Source organism: Papio anubis, chromosome 13, assembly GCF_008728515.1.
Source record: "Papio anubis isolate 15944 chromosome 13, Panubis1.0, whole genome shotgun sequence".
Lineage (NCBI taxonomy): Eukaryota > Metazoa > Chordata > Mammalia > Primates > Cercopithecidae > Papio > Papio anubis.
Genome location: NC_044988.1, coordinates 49,498,715 through 49,517,351, shown reverse-complemented (window position 1 = coordinate 49,517,351; position 18,637 = coordinate 49,498,715). Strand labels below are relative to the sequence as shown.

The window sequence follows — 18,637 nt, the reverse complement described above, 5'->3', positions numbered from 1 at the left end:
TTTTTGTATTTCTATTAGAGGCAGGGTTTCACCATGTTGGCCAGGCTGGACTAGAGCTCAAGATTTTTGACTGATTTTGTCAAAAGACTTCAGTTGTGCATCAGAGTATTTCAGATGACTGCAGTTACAAAGCTGGGAGCTACAACCACCAATCATAGTGATAAGCAATTATTTGTTCTGAGGGCCATTTATTTATGGATACAGTTCATCTGCTCCTAATTGTTATATTGTGGCTGTTGTTAGTATATCTGTTTATGATTGCAAAAATATGTACATTACTTTGCCTATTTTATTGTATAAAGTGATCTATGAAGTGCTCTATTGTGTTTTTATGTTTCTCAAGTAAATTGCATTTTAAAATATAAATATACATCTTTTAAAAAACTTTTCATTATTTTTTCTAGAATTATATTTTTGAGATTTCAGAATTGTGATTTTGAGGATTTTAGACTTTAGGTATTTTAATCTTTCAGGATTTCAACAATTACAATTATGGTGTTTGGGATTTGATCTTTTAGGGTGATGGCCCAAACCCCTCAAGGACACTTGAGGGGAAAAGAAATAGCTAATCCCATAAGTTTACACATACTTGGGGAAAAAAACCTACAAAATTCAAATTGGTCTATAGTTTAAGTTAGTAATATTGTGCCAATGTCAGTTTTCTGGTTTTAATATCATACTATGGTTATGTAAAATGTTATCAAGTAAAGCACCAGGGCAAAAAAGGTACGCAGAACTCTCTAAACTGCTTTTGTAACTTCTTGCAAGTGTAAAATTATTTCAAAACTTTTTTAAAATAATATCAATAACATCTCTATTTAAATAATGCAAATTCCTAGATTCACTTTACAGCTGTTTTTTTGTTCATTTGAAAGGAATTAAAAGGAGGAAGGGGCAGGATTCACTTGAATTCAGCACAATCCACTTTTCTGCCTGTAGCATTTGGTGACTAATATATATTATTCATCCTGTGCATTTTAGGGTATATATTCCTAAGGCTAGTGCCTTTTTCCTGGTTCTTTTTCTAGTTCTCTAGTAATCAAAGGAACACTTTTTATAGTTCTCTAATAATCAACGAAGAAATGTCCATGGGGACAGTTTGCCAACATAGCATCTAGATCACCCACCTCACTCAAATTACTAAATTTTCTCAAACAAATACAGTTGTTGATCTCAACTCTTCCACTTCTTTCTCAAGCAAAGGTACTGGGAACCACCAAGTACAAACAATGTAGAAGCGCCAGGTAATAGCCACCATAGCACTGCACATTCTGTACTGAGAGGACAAACAACAGCACCCCTTGGCAACAAATATCCCCCCACTTCTCCTTCTGACACCACAGACTGTGATGGGGGATACATATACGAGTGAAAAAATACCATTTAAAAAACCCCAAAGGACTTTTGACTCTAGGTTATTTCAGGTTAAAGAAAGAACTTTGGATAACTGAAGGCTTTTTCCTTCCTTGGACTCATGTTAACTTTAGGGAGGTCTTAGACTCTGAAAAGCTAAGACGTAGGAAGTGGGGAAGAACACAAGAGAGGAAGAGTGAACAAGTCTTTGAGGATTCTTTCTAGATACCAGGAGAAGAGAAAAGGTGAACTCTTTGCCTAACTTGGCCATTCAGTTTTCTCTAATAAAAGGAGGCAGGGAATTGTAAAAGAAGCTTTGCCTAGAAATAAATAGTATATATTTGGCTGAATTTCCCAGGAATTTCCATGAGGGATGAAACCAGGGGGAAAAAACTTCCACCATTACAGGCTAGTATGATTATGACTGAGAAGATAAAATGGCATTTTTTGCTTTCATTGAACTTCATTTCCAGAAATTAAATTTTTACATCCATGAACATTCAAAGTAGAATTGTAACAAAACTAAGCAAGATGTTGTCTAATATAGAAAAGCTACTTAATCACAATAAATCACTTGGGGAATTTTTAAATAACTTTTTAATGATCAGAAAATAATATTCAAAATAAAATAACATAAATTCCTAATCACAGTCCACAATCAAACATATTTTTCAAATGGTATTGTCTACCATTTCTTGGGTAGGGCATATAGTAACAGGGGCAGGTGAGAACTTCTAAACACAATATACATATAGAATAATTACCACATATAAGCATTAGAATGCTTTATTTTGCGTGTGTGTGTGTGTGTGTGTGTGTGTGTGTGTGTGTGTGTGTGAGAGACAGAGTCTCACTCTGTCACCCAGGCTGGAATGCAGTGGCATGATCCCAGCTGCCTGCAACCTCCTCCTCCCAGGTTCAAGTGATTCTTGTACCTCAGCCACCCAAGTAGCTGGAACTGCAGCATGCACCATCACACCACGCTAATTTTGTGTTTAAGTCCTGACCTCAAGCAATCTGCCTGCCTCAGCCCCCCAAAGTGTTGGGATTACAGGCGTAGCCGTCACACCCAGCCTACTTTTTAAAAGCTAAAGGTCCTATAAGTTTTACATCAGAGCTGAATGACCATATGATCTGATCCATCTTTGAAAAGCATTAATTTATAGCTCTCAAATAAATCAGTAACATCTTTGGCATAACTCTATAGAAAGAATAAATGTATAATAATGAACTACTCAGTAAATCTCTGAATAGTCTAATGATCTTTTCACTCGGCTTATATAATGAAGTATTATTTAAATCAATGACCTAGAGTACCAGTGCAAATCCATCTTGTGGAATACATTTAGCCTTTCAAATGAATTTTAATTATCAGTGAACGCAGTCGTTTACACTAGTTTTCTTGTACAATGCTACTCAGATCTAACGTTTTTTCATATGATTTAAACACCATACTACCTCAAGCTGTTTCGATAGAACAGATGGGTGCATTTAACATTCTGGTTTAAAAATATGCACATAAGGTTAAACTATAGTATGTACCTATCACAAAAGAATATAATCAGACAAATCCAATCACTAAAAAATGCTAGCTTCTCTACTAACAAATAGGAGTCACCTGGTAAAACCAAAGAGGGGGTGAGTGACAACAGTTTGAGATAGCAAGAGCCAGGAACTGAAAGATCCACATCCTCTTCATCTTCATCGTCATCCAACTCTTCAGGAATGGGAATTTCTGGTCTTATCTGAAATGATAAGTGAAAAAATCATAGAAAGGATAATAATAAAACATTATGCAAAATCTTTTCTGTATCCTTTTTGTGACAAGATTTTAAAATTTTGTTAGACTCCATCACTCTATAACATAAAAGACCATTGAAATTAATTTTTTAAATCTATTCATTTTTCAGATTAACTAAATGGTCATGACTCTAGTCATCTTATTAGACACAATCTCAGATCCGTATAAAAAGCTAATGTTAATACAGTAAATCACTGTAAATCACCATAAGCAATAATTACTATAGAAAACTAATAAAATCCTATACCATCCAAAAATAAAATGCAAACACTGATATACTCAATATATTTAACTTCTATAGCTCACATTTGCCTTGTCTGAACACCTTTTTAAAAATTTGTGATTCTAGTAATACTTCCATGACAGAGCTTAAAATCTTCCAGTAGAATATATAGTAGAGCTCAGGGAACAACAGAATGCTTTAGTTGACTTTTTCTTTTTTAAAGACTTGGCAGTTTGTTGCTATGGAATACAAAAACACTAAAATCTGTAATTGGTAGCTGTACATTATTGTGTCTAATTTGCATTTTGAAGATTTTGTGGTTGCTCTTTGATTAGCTAGGTTTGTTTGAACCAAAAATGAAAAATGTAAAAAGATTTCCACATTGTTTTCATAAGATGTAACTGTTAAGCAATTAATTAAATTTTTAATACCTTCAATGACACTCTATCATAATGCCCACATGGAGATAATTAAGCATTAGGGGAGGAAATCAAAATATATAAAAGTGGTTTCTATAACCATAAAGTGCCAGAATCCAGTCATTACCATTAGCCTGTCTCCCAGATTTATTTTTAGAAATAATTAACAATGCCTGCAGACCGCCTTCTTCATAGGTCCCCAAAGCACTGTTCCATTTAGGAACTGTACTGACTCAGGATTCTTGCAGGGGAGTAAAAGAAACAGAAAAGAAATGCTTCTCTTAAGTATAATAATCTCAACTCCAAAGAAGCCTTTCAACCATAACTAGTGTTCTCTTCACTAGTGAAGGAGAAGTGAAAGCAACCTGACTACCCAAGCACTGTCCAAGACAGGATTTAATTCAGACTCAATATTAAGTACCTAATTCTCAGAGGGCTGAATCAGCCGTACTTACAAAGATAACTATCAAGTATACTCTAGATAGGGTATGAAAGCGTCTGTCAAAATCACTGCGTATCAGAGAAACTCTGGCATGTTCACAAACCTTTTAATTCTGACCAGTAGGGTTTTTCAAGTGTCTGGTCTGTGTGAATACTCAGTCTTCCAGGTTTACTCTCATCAAGAGTTGTCTTAAGGATTCTAACCAATCCTAGTGGCCTAAAAAGTCCTAAGAAAGAAGTTGGTTCTGAGTCCTTCTGCCTTGCTTCCTGACATTTTACACATCATAGTAACTTGGGAAAACAGAAAAACAGAGTTACTATATGGCCTAGGAGTTTCACTCCTAGGTATATAACCAAGAGAAATGAAAATACATGATCACGCAAAAGCTTGCATAAGTATTATTTATAATAGCCCCAAAACGGATGCAGCCCAAACATTCATCAATTGATGGAATATATAAACAAAATATAGTATAAATCAATACCATGAAATATTATCCAGCCATAAAAATGAATAAAGTACAAATACATGCTACACATGAAAGAATCTTGAAAGCACTATGCTAAGTGAAGAAAGCCCGTCACAAAAGACCACATCTTGTGTACTTCCATTTATAGGAAAGGTTCAGAATAAGCAAACTTACAGAGGCAGAAAGCGGATTAGTGGTTGCTTAGGTCTGGGAGAGGGAATGGAGTAATGGAGACTGACTGCTAATAGAGTTTCTTTTAGGGGGGAAAATGTTCTAAAATTAGATTGTGGTTACTCTGTGATTAGTTGCACAATTGTTTCAATATAGTAAAACCACTAAATTGTATACTTTAAATGGGTAAGTTGTACAGTATGTGAATCATATGTCAAGGAAGGAAGGAAGGAACGAAGGAGGGAGGGAGGGAGAGAAGGAAGGAAGGAAGGAAGAAAAGGGAAGTAGCTAAGGAGAGAGAGAGGGAGGGAGGAAGGTATGTAGGCATACAAAGGAAGAGGAGGGGGAGGGGAAGAAGAGGGGAGGAGAAGGAAAAGAGTAAGCTGGGTGGAGAGTCGGGGGACAGTCATTGACACCACCAGAGGAACCTTAAAGTGCTGTGCAAACTATGTCAAATGACCAAATGTTTCCAGAATTATTTAGTATAAAAGGGATATGATCATTTCTGTACAACTTTTATGCTATCCTCCTATCCTGTCCTTCTGCACAGTCAACCTAATTACTTAATACGAGTCACTGCACTTGGGTCATCAATATTTTTAAGGGCCACTAAAGAAACAGTTATTAGACTGGGGATAAAGCAAACTGACCAACCCATCAATCTTAAATTGTCTAATTTCACATTCACATAACTGTGTGCTATATTATCTTCTATGCAGTGAATAGCATATGTCTGCATCTCAAATGTGCATACATTTTAGTAAAGAAATTACACATGTATTATAATTTAATAATAGATTATATACTATATGTATTTATAATGGTTTGATCACTCCTTCAATTTTGTTTCCTAATAGGTGAGCTGATTCTCCTGGACAAATTAGCACTTATTATTACATTTTGGTTCCATTAAATTTCCTTTCTCCTCTGATCATTTTTTTTTTTAATTTTTTATTTCCATAGATTATTTGGGAACACGTGGTGTTTGCTTACATGAGTAAGTTCTTTACTCCTCTGATCACTTCTTAAAAGAATTATTTGTTCTACCTTCCCTAGGCTAATACTAGTTTTTCCCCCTGGTTGCATGCAACAATTTAATAAGGTCAATGCAAGTAAAACTATAGAGAATCAAGAGAACTCAGTTGAAAGAATTCCTGTTAAAGTTATAAAATTTTGGCAATAATATATTAGCTGCTAAAACACTCAGAAAAAAAAAAAAACTGCATATGTATCTATTAGGTTGGCGCAAAAGTAAAAAACTGCAATTACTTTTGTGCCAACCTACTAAAATACACATACACACCACCAACAAAAATGACCTGCCTCTTATAACTAAGCTTTGTTGAAAAAACTTAAATGGAAAGTTTAAAATGATAATTTACTTTTTTTTTTTTTTGAGACAGAGTCTCACTGTGTTATCTGGGCTGGAGTGCAGTGGCATGATCTCAGCTCACTGCAACATCCACCTCCAGAGTTCAAGCAATTCTCCTGCCTCAGCCTCCTAAGTAGGTGGGATTACAGGCCCCCCACCACCACCCCGGGCTAGTTTTTGTATTTTTAGTAGAGACGGGGTTTCACCTTGTCGGCCAGGCTGGTCTCAAACTCCTGACCTCTAGTGATCTGCCTGCCTCGGCCTCCCAAAGTGCTGGGATTACAAGTGTAAGCCACCACACCCGGCTGATAATTTACTTTTAAAACCTGCTTCAAATTGAATATAGATACTCCTTGATTCATGATGGGGGTTGTGTCCCAATAAACCCATCGTAGGTTGAAAATATTGGAAGACAAAAATGCGTTTAACACACTTAACCTGCCAAACATTATAGCTTAGCCTAGCATACCTTAAGTGTGCTCAGAACACTTACATTAGCCTACAGATGGGCAGAACCATCTGGTAACACAGAACACTACAGAATATCAGTTGTTTACCCTTGTGATTCAATGCGATTGGGAGCTGCGATCTGATGCTGCATCCCAGCATCACAAGAGAGTGGTTTACCACATATCACTAGCCTGAGAAAATATCAAAATTCAAAATTCGAAGTACCATTTCTACCTAATATGTATCACTTTTGCACCATCATAAAGTTGAAAAATCGTAAGTCCAATCATTATAATCAGGGACCATCTGTACTGGAAAGTGTATCCCACAAAATGCCTCACTGTGAGTTCTGAGCCGGATAACCTTTCAACCAACTTTCTGTGTCTGTAACCTATGGAAATCCAAGAGTTTGTGCATAAACAGAGAATTTTATTTGGAACACGTCAAGTATCTGCATAAATTATTCAGTTAAAAAGAGAAACAGCTTCTGATGAATGCAGTGACATTCACTTTAAATCAAAGCCAAACGGGTTACACCATATTTATACCAACCCTGAATGCATAATCAGTTCTTTTACATTATTTCTAAAATTAACCCTAGAAATCAAGAAAACAAGTTTAATTTTTAAATAGGTGAATGTTTTTTAATGAAACCAAGTCAGAGAGGAAAGTCAGTATCTTCTACCTAAATGTTTATCCATTACTGATTCTTTTAACAAGGAAACTTCTCTATAGTTTTTTTTTGTTTGTTTTTTCTTTTGGGGAGGTGCGCTAAAGAAGACAGGGGAAGTGTAACTAGCTTTTATAAAAACAGAAAAAATAAAAGCTAAAAGGGAAAAATCATTCTTATCTATTTTTCAACATTACAATCAACATGTCCTCAAAGAAGTCCCCTGGCATTTTTGAACCAATTTTACATCTGTGTGCTTTAAGTGATTAACAATGATCCTGTTACAAACCAACAAAATACATGCATTCAGTCAACATCCTCAGCTCTTAAGGTAGGACTTAGCACTTCGTACATACCAAATAAATTATTATTAAACCAATGCAAGTATTACATGTCCATCACCTCTACTCCCACAGAAATTCTTAATAACAAATGACAAGGAAGATGAGTTCATCAACATGGTATTCAAATTCTTAACTCATATTATTGTATCTCATTCAGCTCTACCATCTATCCAGTGCCATTTTCCACCTTACCTTAGATGTACTGTTTCATTCAACCCTAAATCTTTGTTCTGATATCTGCCACTCCTCTCTTTTTGTTCTATCAGTCTGTTAACTTTCAACAAGTTATACAACATAAATTGATGTTCAGCAATCAACGTAAAGTATTTCTTAAGTAAATTTAAAGAAAATCAGTACTTTAAAAAGTAGCTGAATTATAATTCACAAAGTAGCCACATTTGTAAGGATACTATATATATATATATATATATAAGTTCTATTTAAAATTCACGATGGGCTCAAAAGTTTGTCACAAGTTTCCATAGGTAAGAAGAGAGAATATGGACACATTTTCACTGGAAAAATAGATAACCTTAAGTCTTGTGTGTAAACCAATTGCCCTTAGTGCAGAGTAACGTCTGTCAACAAAGAATCTTAGTTTCTACATTACAGAAGCCCCACTTGATAGGAACTTCCAAAACATTTGAAAATACATTTTTATAGAAAAATGAGCTGCAGTTTCACATCACTGTTTTATAGTGTCACATCTACAAAACTAAGGTGAAGCACCGACCAGGCTGTATCCTTAGCCTTTGGGGACTTGTTTGGGATATGAATACATTGAACACTTTCTAGACTTTTAGTCTTTAGGTGTTCGAACAGCCAAACTGAAATGTAGCAATCAATGAAAAGAAGAAGAATGCATGATGTGGTCTTAGAAGCAATGATTCTCCATAAAGAGATAGGTCCTCGGTATCAGAAGCTGGGGTCAGAGTGAGGAAGACTCTTTCAAACCACTTATACCCCTCATCTCAACCTCAGTTCAGAATATCCACTGCAGCGAGCTATTGTTACTTTTTGGAGTGGGTCATATCCCAGAAGGGGATTAGGGCAGGGAAAAAAAAAAAAAAAAAAAAAGCTGAAAAGCATAGCTACAAAAGGATAAGCCTTATAGCTTTCCTTTATAGCTCTTTTCACTCTGATGCTGAAAACCCAAACATATATAGAAAACCCCAACTCTAAGTACATTTACCATTTATGTTGGAAGATATAAAGAGCTATTTATGGCTATTCAGGGATCAAAGAGTTTAGAAGAGTTAGATAAGGAAGTAGCTAACATTTGACTGAGTATAGCACTTATAAACTCTTGCAAACATAATTGGAAATTGAATACAAACCCAAAATCAGAAAAAAATATATATAAACATGTCAATATTTTAAAAGGTAGAGACTAAATGTCAAGAGTATGCTGGAGTTATTTAATAAAAGCTATTACTCCAGCTGGACTATTTTAGGAACAAAAGGTAAAAATAAAGGTAATTTTTATGTTGTGATTTAAATGAATAATTGCCTATTAAAAACAAGAATAAAAGGTACCTCTCCAGATGCTGTAGCTAATCTATTGGCAGGTGTTTGCATATCAAATTTACATGTAGCTTTTTTCCTTTTCTTTTCTTTTTTAAAGCAACAATGGGTATTGCTAGTTACCACAGTGCAGTCTGAAGTCCCACCTTTTTAATTGTATGAGTCATAAAACATCTTTACTTAAGTTTTCCCATTTGTGATCACTGCATGTCAAGTGGTCAGTCTGTCTTTGTAAGTCCTCAATGACATAGGAAATCCTGCCTGACTTAGGAAATGGTTTTACAAGAGCCTATTTTCAATCCTTTTTATATGGTGGCTCCAATTCAATTTAGTAAACAGAAGTTTGCCTGGTTCCTACTGGCATCTAATCTCAGTATAAACGGAATCCAGAAGAAAAAGTCAAACCCATTTTAATGCCTGAGGATCCCAAGGAATTCACACCAAACCTTCTTGCCACTTAACCTCAAAGACAGATTCTGAGTAATGTTACATGTAACTTCATCTAACACAATGTCTGCTTGACACTTCAGAGGCATTCAATAAACATCTGTATGCATTTGAATTCATACTGGCACTAAATAAGAAATCAGATATTTAACCCCTTAATAGGATCTACTAATTTAAAGCTGATTATAATAGGCAGATACTAGAAAAGGTTGTATGTGTTTAGTTTAGTCTAAAAACGAAGATAATATCACACTATGTGTTAACCTTTAAAACAGAGTGATACTTTCTTCATCCAGTTTTCTGGGGCTAACCTATATACCATTTAATATATACTTAAAAAAAAAAAAAAAAAGCAGATTTTTTCATATGGCATCACATTCTTTATCACAAATAGAGATCTTTGGCTGCACATGTGGTATAAAATCTTAGTGTATGAAGGCCGTGCTTGGATTAAAGTCCAGGATGGTATACTAACTAGGCAAAGTGATTCCAATGAGTGACTCAGATCTAGAGCAAGTCACATACCCAGTCAACTTAAGATTTCATTTGCATCATTGGTGTCTTCCGTCTGCTTCAAACCTCTGCAGTCTTTTATAGATAAACAAATAATGGGTATGAATTTTTATCTTGCATGGACAACAAATCTAGGGTTATATATATATTCATCAGGTAAGGATCTCCTAAGATGAGACAGACAAAGTTGTAAACCCTAGCAAATTAAGAAATACCAGTGAGAAAGCAGATATGCCTACCTTTTCAGGCAGATGAAGAATGGTGTGTTCTCCTGCACTAAAGTTGGACAGGGATCTATACGCAGCATTTGCTACAATTGGGTCCTAGATAGGGTTTAAAAAAAAAAAAAAAAAAGCAAGCGAACAAAAAAGCACAACATACATTAAACATCAAATCTGGAGGGGGAAAGAAACCTTCCCCCACCAATCCCAAGATTCTACAGTCAGTGCTTTGAAAATGGTATTAACGCTTTGCCTACGCCAAAAGTGTATTTACTAGCAATTTCAGAAGAGAGAGCAAGAAATTTAATCCTCGTTTCAAAAGAAAATATTGCAAAAAAAAGTGAAAGGGTCTGTGAAGGGAAGTAAGAACAATTGGAAAAAATTATCAGCATTAAACATTTTTCTGGAGAATATGCCCAATTAAAAATGGGCAAGGAGATCAAAAATACTAAATTTTTATCCTAGTTTGAACATTAAATATAAAGTAACTCATAATTGCTCAAGTCTCCATGAAGTAGTATGATTTAGCAGAAGAGGAATAAGGAATTACTGTCTGATAGGCCTAGGTTTGGATTCGATTCGATTACCTATTAATAGGACAAGTTAGCCTTTTGGAATCTAAACTCATTCATCCATGAGTTAGGTATAACACCACCAGCAGTCTCCATATATAATCCTTGATTGGTAACAACATCTAAAAGATGGACTGGACTTTTTGTTTCTTTGGTATGCTTGTTGGTGGGGACAGGGCAAAGCAGGAAAGGGGAAAGACCATATAAAAATATAAAATAATATCAACAGTTCCTCTTCCCATCTGTCAGATTCACCAAGTATTAAGTGCACTTTATGGTAAAAATGTATTAATGGGCATCAATTGAGAATAATTTTTAAAACCAAAACTTATGAATAATCATGTTTTTTTAAAAATTGGGAACCCGCCGGGCGCGGTGGCTCAAGCCTGTAATCCCAGCACTTTGGGAGGCCGAGGCGGGCGGATCATGAGGTCAGGAGATCGAGACCATCCTGGCTAACATGGTGAAACCCCGTCTCTACTAAAAATACAAAAAACTAGCCGGGCGTGGTGGCGGGCGCCTGTAGTCCCAGCTACTCGGAGGCTGAGGCAGGAGAATGGCCTGAACCTGGGAGGCGGAGCTTGCAGTGAGCCGAGATCGCGCCACTGCACTCCAGCCTGGGTGACACAGCGCGAGACTCCGTCTCAAAAAAAAAAAAAAAAAAAAATTGGGAACCCATTATTTCAAGACAGTTGTACCTTTTATCCTAAGAGTCTTATTTTACAAATTTCAAAATTATTCCCTAGCTTTGTTCTGATTCACTGACAAGCCTTGTGATAATACCTTGTTTTGAGTATGAGTCCAGAGAAAGCTGAGGACTTGAACTTTAAAATTCTGAAAAGTTAACAAACAAAAGAATAAATTGTTAAGACCAAGCTAAAACTGAGAATAAACAATCCAAAGTAGCAAATAATGAAAATTAAGTCACTTTTAAAATAACATCACCAGAAATTCACTTGATATGTATTCACCCATCATTCATAAAATGTAAATATTCAGAAACAAACTCATCTTCTAAGCACATAGATATTTTAAACACATTAAGATTTTAAGATTATGAAATTTAGAAACCTAACCATTTCTTACTCTTAGTCCCTTCAAGTACTAACAGAAATGTCACTCTTTCATGCCACTGCTCTAGCCTACCCAGAAGAGAGTTTTCCTTTCTCCAAGTGGCCATATGGCACATGGTACACCTCAGCATCTATCATGACTAACTCGCTATGAGGTTGTACAACACTTAAGGCAGTGACTGTGTGTTTTTCATTTCAAAGACCTAGACCACAGAGCCCACACAGTTCCTCAAAGAAGACAAATGTGTATTAAATAATTGATTGAGCATAAAAGCCATTTACCTTCCAACAGTCGGTGGTCTTCATTGCCACCACATCTAATTTTTTGCCCTTCTAAATCATATTAGGTTCCTCTATACCTCCTTGCCTTTGCATATTCTAGTCCCCAAACTTCAATGGGAAGCAACAGTGTATTAATTCTTCCAGTTCCAAGTCCAATAGCACACATAAATAATTTCCTTGGATTCTTGATAAGAATGTTTGTCATTTTCTCCACCATACTCTCATTGCTCTTTAATTAACTGTGCTCATCAAATGTTATTATAATTATCATCACTCATATCTGTCTCCTTTAACTACCTTTGAGCTTCTAGAAGGCAGGGACTGATAATATGGTATAATGTGAAAACAAAAGATATGAAACTAGAAAGTCCCGGGTTCAGACATCAGCTTTCACTTAGCTTTTTAACTACAGTCTGAGTCAAGTTACTTGCCTAGAATATAGCAGATACTCAATAAATATTTGTCAAATAAATAGGTCTCTCAAAGCTTTAGTTTCTGTAACTACACAATAAAAAATGATACCTTCCTATCAGATATTAAAACTAATTGGTATAAACTGTAAGAGTGCTGGGGATTGAATAGGTACTAAAAATAGGGTTGACTATACTTATTAGTATCTCTAAGACCTAGTGCAGTTTTAATAAATATATTCTGATTCAATGAATAAGTGAAGCAAGCACTGTGCAAAGCAATTCAGAAAATACACTATAATTAAATCATAGACTCTATTTTCAATAAGCTTATAGTTCAATGGGGAAAATAATACATGCATACCTATATCTGTAGTATAAATAGAATAAGTGTTCTTAGAACAGTATAAAGAACTTTGGGAACAAAAGACTCCAGCTTGCAGACAAACTCTCAAAAGATGGGATGAGGTAAAACAATCCTTTTCTTCCTAAAATATATTTTTAAATTAAAGATGAAAAGGAAAGTAATTTCAGATAGAGGGAATAATATGAACAAAGGAAAATAAATGGAAAAGTTTGGAGGAAGATAAGGACACTATAAGCGGTTTAATTTTTTTGGAGTGCAGGATACAGACCACTAATGAGGCCAGATTCCAGAATGCTTTATGGACTTGGTATAAACAGGTTGGACTACATTTTAGGGAAACTTAAGGTAATGAAGTTACTAGGGATAGAAATGACTTAAGAAGTGCTTTGGGAAAAATTAAATTCAACTTTGGCTCACATCCAAACAAATTCTAAGTAGTTAAAAAACCAATTATCTAAACACACACAGATAAAAGGGGGAGGAGGAAGGAGGGTCTCTCCCTTCTACATTTCTTCACTTCTGCTTTTAAGGGGACTATGTTCACTGAAGAGACCCCCCCCAAATGGACTGGAAGAGATGGAGAGAATGACCCCAAAGCAGTCTGCCTGAACAACAGAGGAACCCTAATATAAGCATGAAGACAACCAAAATAAGATATCAGAGGAAAAGAATGTAAAATCTGAAAGAAAAAAAAATATAGTCCAAAAGATAATTCACAACCATGGATAAGCCAACACAAAAAACACACAAACCAGTTCATAAATTAACCTGTAATAAAATCTGATTAACTCAAGGTACAAGCAACACAAAGGTATATGATTTTAGCCCCTGAAAAAAGAAAGTAAATACACCCAATATGGCCTTACATTGGCTTTTAGTCTTAGCTCATTATCAGTAGCCCTGTAGACTCTCTGACAATATAAGAGCATGTGCCTGTGAACTGCAGCCATAAGAAAGAATGTTGGTGAACTATATACTCAGAGTCACAAACTGATTCTTTTTTTAAGACCCTAAAAAAAAAGGCTACATGTAAGAATAAACTAAAATATCCTGTATTGATTCATTCATTCAACAACTACTTACTACATACAGATTATGCACCAGGTACTGTGATAGGTATTGTATAGCCAGTAAGGATAAATTTGATTTTATTCATTGTGCAGCATTTAGAATGAGCGGAAGTATCTTGTAAGCCTGTCTTAATCAGATGATCTAACATATATAATGGACTATTATTGGAATCTGATGGCTGGAATGGCAGTTTATCAAAGTCTGTGAAAAACTAAATCAAACGAGAAGTTCAACAAGACTGCAAGTGAAAATCAACAGCTGCTCTTTGAGGGAAAAGGAATAAGGCAAGCATGAAAAAAAACCTGGCTTACAAACGTAGAGGCATAAATGTAATTCACTACCCTCTGATGCATTTCACTCAAAGAAGAGATAATGAAGAAAATATTAAGCACTAATATATGAATCTTATTACAAAGAATCTTCCACCAAGTATTTCAACTCATTACAACGACAAACACTGAGTAATTCACAAAGTTTGGAGAGTCTGTCCTGCCTTTATTAATGTCTTTGTGGCTTATTTTTTAGAATTTAAAACATTAAAAAAATGATTTTAAATTGTTGGCTTTATGAATTCTATTATTTTGGAAACACTAGTTTTACGACAATGACTTTAAAATCTTGACAATACGCTCATAATTAAAAGGTGGTATCCTTTATGTAAATAAGTTTTAGACATAAGATTGATGAGGAGCTATCCTTCTACTCCTAAGAGTCCATAAACATATCAACATGGTCTCAGAACAACAACAAAAGATTAGGAATATTTATTCCGAAAGTTATTATAACACACATCTTTCCAATGAAGAAGCAGGCAATGTGTTGAGCTCCAAATGCATACCTCATATTCAGTTGTATTGACTGTTAAAGAAGGAACCAGAGAAAATAGTTCACTCAGTGTCTTCAGAATGAGAGGTCTTGTGTCACAACTTAGCTTTGGAGAGAGAGCATTCCAAGTAGAGCGAATGCAAACAACCTGTGAAGCAAATAAAAAAGGTCAACACCGAACAAGACCCCAACATATATAAAGCCATTAAGTAAGAGTACTATATTTTATTATAAGGAAACTTAGGAAAAAAATAAGACTATGCCTAGAAGATAGGATTTAATAAGGTACTACCCCTCAAATGAAATTACTTAAACCAATGCAAACTGTTGAAGTTGTGCCTGCCTCACACAATTGCTTTTTTACTACTTTGCTTTTAGTTAACCAAGTAAATAACTCTCTCCTAAGCACATAAGCTCTCACTCTCACCGACACACACAAAATTAACTCCAGATTATCTAGCTATATACATTGTTTAAGAACCAGTCCCTGAAACAAAGTGGGTAAGACAATGCTAGCACATTTCTTTCTAAAGTCAGGTTTCCACATTTTTTAGAGTTTTTCAGGCTGTTGAAACAATATCACCACTCAGAAAACTGGAGTGTCAACATATATAAATCAAACATTCTCAAATCACCTTACAAGCTTTTAAGAGGCAGGAGAATAACTGTAGTATTCAACATAATAATTTAAGACGTTTTAAAAGTCAATTCTGGTTTTTTAAGAGGTCATTAATGATAAAATAAATCTAAAGCCCAGCAAAAATGTTATATCATTTCTAATTTGACCCCATTTTCTTAAGCCAGGGGTTCTTCATTCATTTCAATATCTGGTTTTATGGATAGTCAAATGTGTTCTTAAGTTCAATTCCAGCTAACACTGATGATATTTTCACTGATAGATGTTTTATGAAAATTTTGAGACTCAGATAGGAAGAATGCAAACACAGATCAATTAGATAGGCTTTAACAAGAATTAATCTTTCTAAAATATTCCAATCTCTTCTTTTAAGCTGTAATTAACACATACAATTATTCTCTATCTACAAGTATAAATTATTTAGAAAAACTACATAAGGTAGTAAATTTTAAAATGTCAAAGATAAATTAGTAATATATACTTAAGGAGACAGATTAAGAAGAGGTTCAAAGAAAAGACAGTAGACAGAGTATTTCTGAGACAAATTGGATTCAGTGCATTTGCTATTACTTTATACTTCCCGTGAAACAGTAGAATAATAAATACTCTTTGATTTGGGATCCCCTACATGATTTGGGTTCAACTAACCTTTCCTAAGGGCAGTACTGTAGACCAGGCATGACAGTAGGCACATTTACATAAAGAAGTAACTCTGATATTATAAATCATCAGCATTTGAAAAAAAACCCAAACCAATTCTCTAAAAGCTATCAATTCAGCACAGTTGCATACCCAGAGTGGTACACAGTACTCAGAGAAACAATAAAATATAAGGATGATCTAATCCTTCAAAAACTTGACACCTTATTGTAAAGGAAGAAAAAGACACATCATTGTAAATTATTGGAAACAAAAAGGTACATGATATGATTTTAAACTATTTCAACAGAAAATAGTTTCAAGAGGAATCTATAGAGGAAAGATAAGTCAGTGGGCGGGAGTCATCAGGGAGGGTATCAAGAGACGATAAGGCTTGGGAAGAGACTTGAAGAAAGAATGAACAGAAATCACACAGCCATGCCACAAGAAAATGGAAAGCACAAGTCAAACACAAAACATGTTGTAGGTACAAAAGCATGAGTATTGGTGGGGAAAGGCTGGTAGATCACAGAATACCTAGAATATCAAAGCAGTCAGAACCAAATCTAAAAGAAAAGGCAGGCTATAGGGATTTCAAGTTAAGAAATACAAAACAATTTAAAAGCTATTCTTAACAAATTCATTTGGGCCTGGCGTAGTGGCTCATGCCTGTAATCCCAGCACTTTGGGGGGCCAAGGCGGGTGGATCACTTGAGGTCAGGAATTCGAGACCAGCCTGGCCAACATGGTGAAACCCCCTCTCTACTAAAAATACAAAAATTAGCCAGGCGTGGAGGCATATGCCCCAGCTACTGGGGAGGCTGGGGCACAAAAATCGCTTGAACCCAGGAGGCGGAGGTGTCAGTGGGCCGAGATCATGCCACTGCACTTCAGCCTGGGCTACAGAGCGAAACTCTGTCTCAAAAACAACAACAAAAACAAAGAAAACAGTGCAGAACAGGGACAAAGGCCAAGAGACTGAGGAACTAATAAGAGAGCTTTGCACTATTCTCAAGCAATTAAAGTCTCCTAGGGCAGAAGAAAAGGCCATGATTGTGAGGCTTCCCCAGCCACGTGGAACTGTAAGTCCAATTAAACCTCTGTCTTTTGTAAATTGCCCAGTCTTGGGTATGTTTTTATCAGCAGTATGAAAACGGGCTAATAAAGAAATGTGACACCTAAATGCAACATGGGATCCTGGAACAGAAAAAGGACATCTTAAACACACATGTCCATAATTCAGTTAACAGCACTGCACCAATATTAATTTCTTAGTTTTAATAACTGTATTATAGTTACGTAAGCAAGATGTTAATATTAGGGGAAGAAGGGTGAAAAAAAACATGAAATAATTATCTATTTTCTCTTTTAACAACAGCTCTTTTGATATATAATTCAAATACCATACAATTCCTCATGTAAAGTGTACAATTCACTGGTTTTTGGTATACTTACAAAGCCACACAACCATGACATTCAAGTTTGAAACATTTTTATCACCTCCTCCCAAAAAAAACATAATCATTCATCATTCTTGATTGCCCCCTAAGCTCCTCAAATCTAGGCAACCACAAATCTACTTTCTCTATATATAAATTAGCCCATTCTGGGCATTTCCTATAAATAGAATAATATAATATGTGCTCTTCGGTGTCTGGCTTCTATCAGTTAGCACACCTTTTCCAAGGTTCATCCATGTTGTAGTATGTGTTAGTGCTCACTTCTTTTTATTGCCAAATAATACTCCATTCTATGTATATATCCTTTAAACTTTCCATAAGTTTAAAGTAATTTCAAAATAAATTTTTCTAAATAATAGAAAAAAAACACTAGTCAAAAAAGTAATGGTTAAGAATTTCCAAAATTAATAAAATACATTAATTCTCTAACTTAACTTGTAATACAAATAAGCTTATATATTAATACATTATAATATGACCATTAAACACCAAAGACAAAACAACAATCCTCAAAGTTAAAGGGAAAAAACACAGACTACCTGAAAAGGAACAACTGAGAATAACATTTTCTTTCCTTCTTTTCTTTTTTTTTTTTTTTTTTGAGATGGAGATTCACCCTTGTTGCCCGGCTGGAGTGCAATGGTGCAATCTCGGCTCACTGTAACCTCTGCCTCCTGGGTTGAAGCAATTCTCCTGCCTCAGCCTCCCAAGTAGCTGGGATTACAGGCATGTGCCATCACGTCCAGCTAATTTTTTGGGGGGATTTAGTAGAGATGGGGTTTCACCATGTTAGTCAGACTGGTCTCGAACTCCTGATCTCAGGTGATCTACCGGTGTCGGCCTCCCAAAGTGCTGGGATTACAGGCATGAGCCACCGTGCCC

At 35.4% G+C, this 18,637-nt stretch overlaps 1 protein-coding gene across 5 annotated transcripts in view; it reads right to left on the bottom strand.

Moving 5' to 3' along the window:
* FOCAD (focadhesin) overlaps positions 1-18,637 on the bottom strand; it is a 315,881-nt gene that overhangs the window by 116,183 nt on the left and 181,061 nt on the right. For all 5 annotated transcript variants that reach the window (XM_017949827.3, XM_021927475.2, XM_031654276.1 and 2 more), the window contains 4 exons: positions 15,033-15,167; positions 11,775-11,825; positions 10,438-10,521; positions 2,972-3,098 (listed from right to left, as the gene is read on the bottom strand). In XM_017949827.3, coding sequence (XP_017805316.2) covers positions 2,972-3,098; positions 10,438-10,521; positions 11,775-11,825; positions 15,033-15,167 — 397 coding nt within the window. The remainder of the gene's footprint in view (positions 1-2,971; positions 3,099-10,437; positions 10,522-11,774; positions 11,826-15,032; positions 15,168-18,637) is intronic.